Raw genomic sequence first — 11,934 nt, forward strand, 5'->3', positions numbered from 1 at the left:
CTTTGAAATTTACATTTTGATGGTAAAATGAAAAAAAAATCCCTTATAGCTGACTTTGAGGCTAGTGGAAAATACAGATTGATTTTTTTCAAGCTCAGAAAAACTGTAGTTTGATTTTTGTATAAGGTTGTCATGCATTTTAGACTGTGCATTTTAATAGAAACTTATTCATGCCAGGTATAGAACTTATAATATTTCTCAATGAAATTCACAGTCAAGGGGTGTAACAACTTACCACCTTCAATATCCCATGGAAATTAATAACAATTGCCTTATAAATACTTAGCAATATATAAACCAGCAAAGCTGTTCTTTCATATATGCAGTATATAACTGTTTAGAGGTCATCTGGGAAAAAACCCAATGATAAATTAGCCAACCTTGACCCTGAATTGCTTGTTGATTTTTAACAAGCAAATAGGAAACAGTGTTCACTCCACCTTGTCTCTGTATTTACTTCATTGACAACAACTTTCATCACCTCCCAGATCAGCTTCATCTATCTTATTTTTGATTTGATGCTCTGCCCATGCCCTTCTACTCTTCATCTGTCTCTCACTGAGTGCATGCAAATGTAAATTTGAAATCTAAGAAGGGCTTAAATTTTCCATGACAGGAAAGCCATGCTCTATTTCCAAGTGAGAACATTTTATAGAAACCAGCATTAAAGTGTGATGCAGGTAAAGCATCCCCTCTCCTCATGGGAATTTTCTTGGTCTAAGGGTCTCAGGTGGGAAAAAAGATTTTTTGTTTAGCCAGGAGAGAGGCTGGGTGAGTAAACAGGTCCCTTTATTTGTTCAACTCAAGACTATCAAAGTTAAAATAAGTGTACAGCATGAGAAAATGACACCAAGATATACTTGACCAGATGTGTTGGTCAAATGCAAGGCCAGTTTCATTCAATTAACTGGTCCTAAGCAGAAGTGAAGAGCAAAAGGATCTTCACATGCCAGACTGCAGCTTATTTTCAAGATGCAATTTTAAATAACTTTCAATGCTGAGAAAATTTGAAAAAAAAAAAATATTATGCAGTTTTCCATTAGAAAATGCACTTATATTAGTAATGTATTCATTTCAGTGATTTTTTTTTTGGGGGGGGAAAAGCTGAGGAAATTAATTTATATTTATAAAAATACCATTTTTTAATTTGAGTAGGTAAAAAGAATTGGTTTCAGCTTTGTGATTTTACTGACTTTCATTCAAGCCAATTTATCTTATTTTAACATTTATTTACCCTGGCAAAATGTTAATTTTTGGCAAATTATACCAGCATTATAAAATGATTAAATTTTTAGAATTTTCAGAACATGCAAAAAATGTTAAGATTTACCTGTACTGTGGAAGTAAAATGCATTTCAACATGGTGGAATTTCCTTTTAGAGAAAAAAAATTCCTCTACTGCTTTTCATATAGTATGGATTTTAATTTTTCTCCATTTATACATGGGTCTACATGAAGGACCTTGAGGTAATTTTGATCCTGTGCACAAACCTCCTTGAAATAACTTTTAATGTTAGAAGGACATTACACGGGGACTTTTCCTGATAAAGATCCAAGGTCTGCCTGAGGCTGCTGTTTGGCATTTGGGATAGGGTGGGCTGTGCTGCACATCCAGGGGCCAGCTGAGACCTGAATCCCGTGTGTTGTGCACTGAGGTGATGGCCCCACATGCTCCCTGTCTGTATTTAAACAGCAAATATGAGCTTCTCCTCCCCTCATTCCAGGAGCAGCACTTGCTGATGTAGGAGCAGCCCTCTGATCCTTGTACTTCTGTGACAGATCAGCCAGAAAGAAAACCTGTGGCTTTGACCCACAGCAACTATTCCTTCCTCTACATACGGCTGTCCTGCCAGAAATGGGGGAACCAGTCCAGCACACCCTCTGGTACCTTTGCTGGTGGAAGAGGCAATTTCCAACACGTGCCCTGTTTCTTTCTCCCATCCTGGGACATGGATGCATTGCTGGAATTCTCAGAGCTCTGCCCATTGGCTCTTGATTTTCCTGTGCATACACTCTGCATGAAGCAGACCATATTTCTCAAAGATTTTGGTACCTTTTCTGCTGAGATGGAAATGCCTTTTCCCTTTAGGATAAGCCTCATAATTGAATTCATAATTGAATTCATAATTGAAGTCAGTATTAAGGTCCAGATCTGTTGCCAAAGTCATGTGAAATATACAGTGTATGCATTTAGGACAGCATGAACTTTGCTCAGTGAAGTGGTCAGTAAATATTGACTCCAGTTTGGGAGTGGGAATGAGCAAAGCACTGTTTCAGCCTTACCTTGGGCTTTTGTAAACAGAAACAGCAGCTTCAGCCAGAATTCAGCCACTAATTGGTCATGCTTCCATCTGCACAGGAACATTAATCATGTGAAAAGCTGTTTGCTTTCAGTGCTGCTATCTCTGCATCTTTATAAATATCCTCCAAAAATTACTTTTAAAATAACCATCTGGAAAGTCTTACATATAAACACTGCAAGATTTTGTATGGACACATTAGGCCATTTTGCTTCTGAACTAAATGGAGTTAGGACAGTCAGATAGCTCAGATATGGTATAAACTCTGTCTTTGGCTTCTAAAATTAAATTTAAATTACATTGAAGGAAAACAAGACTATGCCAGGGGCCATAATGGCCATAAATAACAGTCTTTTAAGATTTCCAGACCACAAGAGACTTCTAAGACATTAGTAATTGACAGATCATACATTAACTCAGTAACAGCCATGATATTTTTCACCATACTCTGAAAATTAATTTCACTGGCCAATATCTTTTTTCCTTAAAAGACAGCATTACTCTACATGGATCAAAATAAAGATGTAGTCTATTTACGTGGTGAATTTAGCATCCTACTGTTGAAAATAGATTGCACCAAATTTCATTGAGTTTTTGTTCTGCTAGATTGAGGTACCTTAGATTCTCATTGATTTCTTTCTTTTGATGCCACAAACTCTTTATTATTAAAAAAAAAATATATATATATATAGATTCTTGGACACAGCAGAATAGAAGCTTGGAGTGAAAACTGAGCGATTATTACTTTTTTCTTCAAATGGTGGCATAGGGTTTGGAAGATTTTCAGGAAAATATTTTCCTTGATGGATTATGTCTTGTCCTCACCATCAGAATACTTTTTGACTCCAAATGAAGCTTTAATAAGGTTTAATTCAGGGATGGAGAACTGTGGAGTGAACCACTTCAACTCAACCACCATCATCTATGGTGATGCTGGGAGTAGTAGGCAGTGGCACCATTTAGGAGTCTGTCTGCCTGTCCAACAGCAGAAATCAAATGCTTTCTGTTTCTGAGCCCTCATCATTAAATACATGTATACATGTTTGAAAACTTTACTCCCAACACAATCTTGGAAAATTCATGCTTCACAGAAGGAGGGATTTGGATTTGTTTGCAATGGGCTTTATGACAGCTTCTCTTTTTAAATTAAAGCAACACAGTGGTGAAATTTGACCCAGCCCCATTTCTCAAATATACGTGTTTCTCAAAGGTTAAGTTTGACAGTGATATAGTCTTTTCAAAAGATGCATGTTTTACACAGCAGATATCTGAAGAAGAGATAACTCCAAGGCTGAACAGTCAATGGAGCTCAAGAGACTCTAATTACTATACATTTAAAATGTATCTTATTTTGCAGTTTGTGAGCTGAAATCACCTTCAATGAGCGACTTTCTGTGGGGCTTAGAAAATTCTGGCTGGTTGAAGCACATCAAAGCCATTATGGATGCTGGCATTTTTATTGCAAAGGTAAAGTGTGTAAAATGAGAATAAAACTTGGAGTAACCAGATACAGAAAATGAGGAACAAATTCTCTGCCTGTGGGTAACTTCTGTTATCTCTTCGGTAATATTGTACCTGAAAAAAGCCCATCTTGCAATGCTTTGTGTATGGGGAGAGACATGTTGTGTTGATATTTTCCTAAAATAGTAAAAAAAAGCTTGCATTCTTTTGTACTGTAGCCTCTACTAGCCTGTTTCTTGTTATGTCAGAGATTTGAATATCCTTACTTTACTCTCCAACTGTGATTGTTACTGCTCCTTTCCCTATTTTCACTACCTCCTCCACTGGTTTCTGGACATTTTTCTTTGTGGAAGTGGTAGTGGTAACACATATGTATAGCTATATATAAGACATTATATTATGCACAATATATAGCTACTGTGTTATCCCCTCTGAGTTATCAGGCAACCAAACAAATTCACCTCTTGAACTAACTCCTGTGTATTACCATGGCTAACCTCTCTGGCAGCTTCAGAACCCTTCCAAAAACAGTTTTGGTTTTAATAAGAAATTATTTCCCCTACTGCCCCCCAAAGTAATGTATATTTGTATTCTGCCAGCAGTAGCTTTAATTTTGTTACCCCCTGCCTTGCGCTCTGCCTTTTACTGCTTCAATTCTTATTTCTGAGATTCTTATTGGCCATTTTATTCACATGACCTACTGCACACAACTATACAGATAAAACTTCATAGGTTTCCCTCCTCACTAACTGCTTGTTTCTCTTGCATTGCTTCTTCCTTCTCAGGAAGTAGGCAACTGTAGTTTCTTACCTGCACTGTTATAAATATGTATTATTATTCCCAGCCCTACTACTGTTCATTAGCTCATAGGAATAAGGTCATTTACATTAGTATTATATTAGTATTGCCAGTTTTTTCCCCAGTGGCTAGTCTTATTATCCTTTGTGGATATGCTTGCTAGCCTAGTGCCTTCTCAGATGTGCATTTTAACCCATTATTATTTGTACATTCTCAGTTCTCAGTTCTTGGTCTTCTGCCCACAGGGTTCTATTTTGGTAGAATTTACTTGTCTCTTGAGATAAACATAGATAATTTATTATTATTCCTCATTCCCTATTAAGCCCAAATTTAACCTAAAAGTGGTTTATTTTTTTCTAACAGTATTTTCCTTAACCTACTTCATTTTCTACTTCCTAAATTTAATTCTCTTTAGAAATGACAAAGGCCAAAACCCTTAGAATTAAAAAAACAACCGCCAATCCTCAAGTTCTATAAATAATACATCAGACTCTGGAGAACTCAGTACAATTTCTTCTTTATGTGTTTATGTATGAAATGGATTCTTCTCTCCCTGGTTATTACATTAGAGAGACTGATAAAAATCTTGCTTATTAGATGTGGAAGTTTCCCACTACCACAGGCTTCCCCACAAGCCTTTTCAGCGTGTCATCAGTGCAATGCAGTGTGCTGCAATAATGTCCAGTCTAGTGATGGCATTGGGAGCAGACATTGCCCTTATTGACATTACCATCAAGTTGAAAAATTAAGAGCCATATTGCAAGTATGGCTATTCTTTTACTGGCATGTAAGTGGCATGAGATGTGCTGGAGCATCTGAATCCAATGTAGGTGGCTGTCTGCTCTGACAGATTGATGTATTTTAACTGGAAGGAATCCCACATCTTCCTGTAGTGGAGAATAAACAGGTAATTCTCACCCACCATATTGCATGGCCTGGGGTGAATTAAATATTTTCAAATTTGAGGACTGATTTTCAAATGAGATGAATAACACTGAACTTTATTTAAGAACTCTGTGGTAGAGTAAAAAATGAATGAGCTTTCCAATTCCCAAATTATTACTCTCTATATGGCTCTTGTTTCACTGTTTCTCTCTTACCATTGTCTTCCTCCCTGCTTGTGAACTTTCTGACTTTTTCTGTATCCTTAGGCTGTGGCTGAGGAAGGTGTGAGTGTGCTTGTTCACTGCTCTGATGGCTGGGATAGGACAGCCCAGGTTTGCTCTGTAGCAAGCCTTCTATTGGATCCGTATTACAGAACTATGAAGGGATTCATGGTAAGCGGGTTCTTTCACAGAGCAAATGAAGTAGTATGGCATCACTTAAGATGGATATCTTAGGAAATAAACTGTCCTTAAATATACTCTTGCTTTATTTTGTTTTGTTTTTTTAAGTAGGAAGGAAGGGTTCTATATGTTCATGTAGAAGTCTCCCAATTTCTCTATGAAATGTTATTCAAGGTGGGGGTCAGTTGGCCATTCATGTTTGATTTTTTTTTTTTTCCCTAACCTTGACCAAGAAACTTTCTCACAGTCCAAAGAGCTTTTGTGCAAGCAAGAATTTGTATTCATTTGCAGTGAACATTTTGAGTGTCATAAGTGTGTCTTTTCTAGACATTTGATTGCAGTGAGCAGCTATACTGGAAAATCTAGCTGGAAAATACCTGGAAAAAACCAGATCAATCAGCATTAGTAAAGCATCTAGAAGTGGTTATGAAGTTACTGGTCACATGTTCAAAAAATGTTTGAGACATTTATAAGTTTTATTTTAGAAAGCAATGAAATAAGATAATTGAAGTTGTGCTAAAATAGTGGCACCCTCTCTGCATCTGTGAAGTGCTGCTTCCCTGAGCTGGCAAGCAGTGCTCATCACTCATTATTTTTCAGCTAATTCTGAAAATTATTTAGGATTCTAATATTGCTCACTCACATTGTTCTTGCTTGCCACTTTTCTGCTTATTCTAAGAATTAACAGGGATTCCAACACTTCTTGTTTACACCACCCTTCTGCCTGCTTCGACATGTCAGCTCCACTCCACAACATTGAATGCAATATTCTCATTTTAGGTGTTAATTGAAAAAGACTGGGTTTCCTTTGGTCACAAATTTAACCACAGGTAAGGCAGTGCAAAGGTTTTCCTCTCTCTGTATGCATATATTTATGTAGTCTGCATCTGCTGCCATTCCAGTTCTACTTCTTTGCTGCCTTACAAAACATTGCAGCAGAATGCCCCAGGAAACTGCCATACCCTTTTCTCCAACTATATAATTTAGCTGCCTGGAAAAGTCAGAGTGAAATATTTCTATATATGCACTCCAAGACTACTAAGGGGAATCCTGCCTGCTGGGCTTGCAGTTGCTATGAGCATTGAAAGGTCCGTGTGAGTAGAGTGTATTTGGCTTGCAAATCCCTTCAGACTCCAGCAGATCTTCTAGTAGTGCCAAGGCCCCCCACATAAGTCCCTATTCATCAAAGGGACTTCTTCCAAAGCAATACTTAATCTCAGGCATGGCTGTGAGTTATCTGTTAGATAAAATATAGTCTTCCTGTTACACTCTGTTCTAAAAAATCCAACAAGATCTGCTCAGAAATGTCAGGCAAAGTGGAAAGTCATTTATTAGTTAGACAAGTTATTTTGAAAATCGATCAAATGTAAATTCTATGATGCAATGAAAATGTTTGAAGACAATATATTTAAACATGGATACATTTTCACATTTGCTTTCTTTCATGACTTTACTTTTATTTTCTGTAAAAATTAAAAATGCAATTTTCATATTGAGTGTTAATTACAGTATATTGCTTGATTTGAATATAAATTTGTTATAGTTTAAAAAAACCAACGAAACTCAGAAAATCTGAGTATCTTCACAGAACCTGTGAAATTCCAGTAGGAATTACTACCTTTAATGTGGTACTGTCAGTTGTTTATCAGTGGTAAAAGGTATCATGAAATGCAATAACCACTGATAGCTTTGGTTTGCTGTGCCATATTGTTGTATTTTCTTTGATGGTAATAGAAGTTTCAGTTTTAGATGTTTATGAAATTCTACTCTGTTGGCATATAAATCCACATACTTCCCTCAGCTCCCCCCTCCCCAAGCAGAATAATTGTTTGAAAATACTCCTTCCTATTCTGTAGACAAAAGCCTGACAAAATTCTTTTTACTTCTACGTATTTTTTTTTTTTTTTATTTTCAGGCTCCTTTTCTTCATTGCATGTGGTTCCAAGAGGCATTTTTATACACAGAAACTTTCATGTTCACTTGCCAATCATAGTAGCATGTAAACATTTCCCCCTTTCTAGAAATTTCACCAAGAGAGGGCAGCTTTAACCTGTTTTCTACTGAGGTTATAATGTAGCTCTCCTGGTCAGTTTTCTGGTTTGGGGGAATAATCTACTATTAAGAGACTGTGGTAAGACACACTTTTGTCTTTAAGTCATTGCAGCCATTCTTCTGATAACATATGTTACTGGGGTACAATTCATGTCAATAGCATTAGAACATGGATATGCAGCAGCCAGATTTTTGTAGATGTAATGTAACAAGACATCCAATAAAAGAGGCTTTTTCGTTTGTAATTCTGCTTCCCTTCTACCTCATTATTCTTGCACCATTTTTGTAAGTAAAAGCATATTAGTAGCTGAGATGTTAGAAATGAATGGCTAGGATGTAACTTGCACACTAAAAGTGAGGGGTTTCTTTTCCTTAGAGTTAATTCAGTTTTCTTGCAGGAATTCAGGATATAATTGGATGTATCTTGTCTTGTTTCAGGTATGGCAATTTAGATGGAGATCCAAAGGAGATATCGCCAGTTATTGACCAATTCATTGAATGTGTCTGGCAGTTAATGGAACAGTTTCCTTGTGCCTTTGAATTCAATGAAAGATTCCTCATCCACATACAGCATCACATCTATTCGTGCCAGTTTGGGAATTTCCTGTGTAACAGCCAGAAGGAGAGAAGAGAGCTGAAGTATGAAAATATTTTCTTTAGTAGCATATTTACATCTATTCGTGCCAGTTTGGGAATTTCCTGTGTAACAGCCAGAAGGAGAGAAGAGAGCTGAAGTATGAAAATATTTTCTTTAGTAGCATATTTAGTCATAGAAGTGTATTGAGCAGTCAGATATTCTCCAGTTTGCATGTATGTGTTTCGTATGGCACAGGGTGCCTGTTGTCTTCTGGCAACACAGATTAATACCAAAAAAAGTTGATCCTCTGCAGTGTAGCTCTGCTGGGAGCATAATCCACGGTGTACGTGACACGGATTAGTGAAAACTGACAAGAGCATTATGCCTTCAGCTATGTGGGCCTGCCTTTACTGCAGCCCTGACAAAATACAAGGCAAGCTGGCCCTGTAACTCCAGTATAAAATTATAGTAACTCTAGTTAAGTTCTCAGTTTGAGAGTTACTGCTGCTCTGTGTTTTAACCTGTCTTTGGATCTCACGTCAGGACATTTTAGTCCCGCTCTCTTAGGTACTTCCTCATGAACAGGCTCTTTGTCTGGTAGCCTTCCCTAGGACCGAGACAGCAGACTGTCCTTCTGCTGTCTGGCCTCAAAGCAATTATGAATTAATCTACCTGCCCTGAGGCCCAAACAAAGACAGCATCATCACTCCTGGCAGTGGTCATGTTTGTATCTGTTTCCCAGGGCCCTGGGTCCTCGATACATGATGATATCCATTGCTTTTCTCAAGCAGCCTGGTCATGTCAGCAGTGGCAATGAGAGGAAGGTGCTGGTTACAGCTGGCTGCTGCCATTTGGTTCCTTTCACTGCTCAAATGCAGAGCAGCCACAGCGTCACAGTCCATTTAAAATCAAAACCTTCACACATCACCACATCCCAAGACCTAACTGTGTAAGAAATTGCAGCTCAGTGGGATAGCAGTGCTTTTAAATGTGAAGATCCCTTTGGTGCAGAGATCAGTCCAAAAGCTCATTTTATGGAAATGATCCTCTCCACCTCACAAAGGAACCAGTCTCTCCATCTACTCTCTCTAGCTGTTTTTCTTGATGGGAAATGGATCAGATTTTGCTTTTAGTGACTAGCAAGGGAATATGGGTTTCTGTTTCTCTATGCTTGTAACTCAAGTCTAATTCTATTAAGGAAGCTGATTATAAACTGGAATTATGGAGGACAAGAATGCTGCATCTAAGCTTTAGCTATCCCTGAATTGCAATAAGTGGTTAAATATATTTTTATTTAATGTATTGTTTTTCAGAATTAAAGAACGAACGTATTCATTGTGGGCTCACTTATGGAAAAATCGTGCAGATTACCTGAATCCTTTATACAGGTCAGACCACAGCCAAACCCAAGGGACCCTGCACCCACAGATAGCTCCATGCAATTTCTTGTACAAGTAGGTAGTATCACTTGCTGCTGGTAATTGTAGCATGGGTTAGTACAGCACAAAATGCCTTTCTGTTGTATATAAGTATTTCTTGTTCTATAAGGCCTTTTATAGAGAAAAAATTTAGTCTCAGATGCAGCATGTTTGTTCCTAGTGTGCTCATAGTCAGCCAACACCTCTGCACCATTCCACAACAGAGTATTAGTCAGAAAAGAAGCTTAAGATTAAAGCTATATTGATAGCTATGTGTCCTAATTTCATGGTTACTCACTTCTTCCACTGGGAAATGCTTCTTTCAGTCCTGTTCTTGTCTGTCATTTCTAAATTTACAGTTGCTTTAACTTCTTCCATTTCAAGATTTTGTGATGTTAGTTTGGATCACTTGCTGCCAAAAGTAAAAAGGATCTTTTCAAGAAATCATCTGATTTCATTGCTAAAATAATTATTTTGTAAAAAAACCCGACTTTCCCTATGTTGTTATATCAGGTAAAGTGAAGTTAAATTTTTCCTGATATTTTTCAAAATATAACAAAATACCCTCACTTTAAAAATATTACTATTGACATCCTGAGTTAATTAATTGAGCCATTAGTCTTGAAAAACTTTGGGAGAACTTGAATAGAAATTAATTAAAACTGTCATTTAAGTAAAAATGATTAGTTTGTTTTCCAGTTGCAAGTAATAGCACCTGTTAAAAAGTCAATAGAAATCCTAAATGACAGAAATTAAATTCTTTCATGTCTACTATACCAGAACACATCCACTTTAAAACAATTTAAAAATAGTCATTAATAGTATTCTTTGGGATAGTGGGATTTATAAATGAAGCATTGATACAGCAGATCCTCCAATGGATAAGTAATCCTGTTGATTTTAATCTAATTACTTGGCTGCGTAAAGATTTCCAAGCATGAGCTATCAGATGATAAACTTAAGGCAGAATGTGATTTAATAGCATTGGGAGAGGAATAATAAGCCACCAAGCAGCATGCACGTGCTCCAAAAATATCTGTCAGCTACTTGTCCAGACAGCTGCAGCTGACAGCAGGGCTCGTCTACTTAACCTGTCTGCTGAACTGGTTACACAATCAGGGCCTGCCTGTGGCCCTACTGCCAGCAAGGCTGGAGGAGCACCAGACCAATACAGAATTCCAAAGTTGAACAACAATTGAGAACTACGAATATGAAAAACTGTTACCTTTGGCTATTTATAGATACCATTACTCTAAAGCCCATAGTGTAGAACAAGAAAATAATACCAAAAAAGCCCATGGAAATTTGCATTCAGTGAACCTTTCTCAGTTGTGATCTAAAATACATTCCCCTTTCTTTCTATTGTGTATCAGAATTAGTTTGAGTTGCCTATGTCCAGATGCCTATGAGTTGCAGAATAAAGAAAATGCAAGTGAACCATGAACCTTACTAGATAGTCTTTGAACTTATGTGTATGCACTCTAATGATGAATAAGCATGGATAGATAATTTAGGACAATGTCTGGGGGGAGAAAAAAAGTGTGTGCATTTAAGTCTCATGAGGCTGCTTCACCAAATGGGAAAATTCATGACCTTTCCAACAATTTCAGGTTCTGGAGCGGCATGTACAACCGCTTTGAAAAGGGGCTGCATCCTCGACAGTCAGTTACTGATTATCTGATGGCAGTGAAGGAAGAAACTCAACAGCTGGAAGAAGAGCTGGAAGCCTTACAAGAGGTAATAAACAGCTGAGCTTGATACCCCAGACTTGGTAACTGATGATAAATGAAACCCAGCTCCACATGCTGCAGAGTCCCCTACACACTACATCCTTTTCTGGAAGGAGGATGTTCAGCCATCATCTTTGTTCTCAGATAAATTATTGTGAATATTTTGCATATAAGACACAAAGGTGGATTTTGCTTTAAGGATCAAATTTTACCTGTGTTGGTGCACAAGTACTACTAAAAGTAAGTTTAATCCTTCTGTAATTTAGAATTAATTTAGAATTGTGGCTCAGAAGAATGCTGTAATTCAGCATT

General features: G+C 37.4%; 1 protein-coding gene and 1 long non-coding RNA gene across 3 annotated transcripts in view; one reads left to right on the plus strand and one right to left on the minus strand.

Moving 5' to 3' along the window:
- Positions 1–11,934, plus strand: part of MTMR7 (myotubularin related protein 7) — a 39,102-nt gene that overhangs the window by 25,790 nt on the left and 1,378 nt on the right. The window contains exons 8-13 of one of the 2 annotated variants that reach the window (XM_056490865.1): positions 3,658–3,767; positions 5,711–5,836; positions 6,626–6,675; positions 8,336–8,536; positions 9,788–9,928; positions 11,503–11,629. In XM_056490865.1, the coding sequence (XP_056346840.1) occupies positions 3,658–3,767; positions 5,711–5,836; positions 6,626–6,675; positions 8,336–8,536; positions 9,788–9,928; positions 11,503–11,629 (755 nt within the window). The remainder of the gene's footprint in view (positions 1–3,657; positions 3,768–5,710; positions 5,837–6,625; positions 6,676–8,335; positions 8,537–9,787; positions 9,929–11,502; positions 11,630–11,934) is intronic. The other variant, XM_056490866.1, reaches the window with a different exon arrangement.
- LOC130252865 (uncharacterized) lies at positions 8,235–11,589 on the minus strand. Its single transcript, XR_008840451.1, has 2 exons — positions 10,191–11,589; positions 8,235–8,501 (listed from the first exon to the last, which is right to left on the minus strand). It is a non-coding gene; the product is annotated as an uncharacterized LOC130252865 (long non-coding RNA).

Source organism: Oenanthe melanoleuca, chromosome 4 (genome assembly GCF_029582105.1).
Source record: "Oenanthe melanoleuca isolate GR-GAL-2019-014 chromosome 4, OMel1.0, whole genome shotgun sequence".
In the NCBI taxonomy this organism is placed as follows: Eukaryota; Metazoa; Chordata; class Aves; order Passeriformes; family Muscicapidae; genus Oenanthe; species Oenanthe melanoleuca.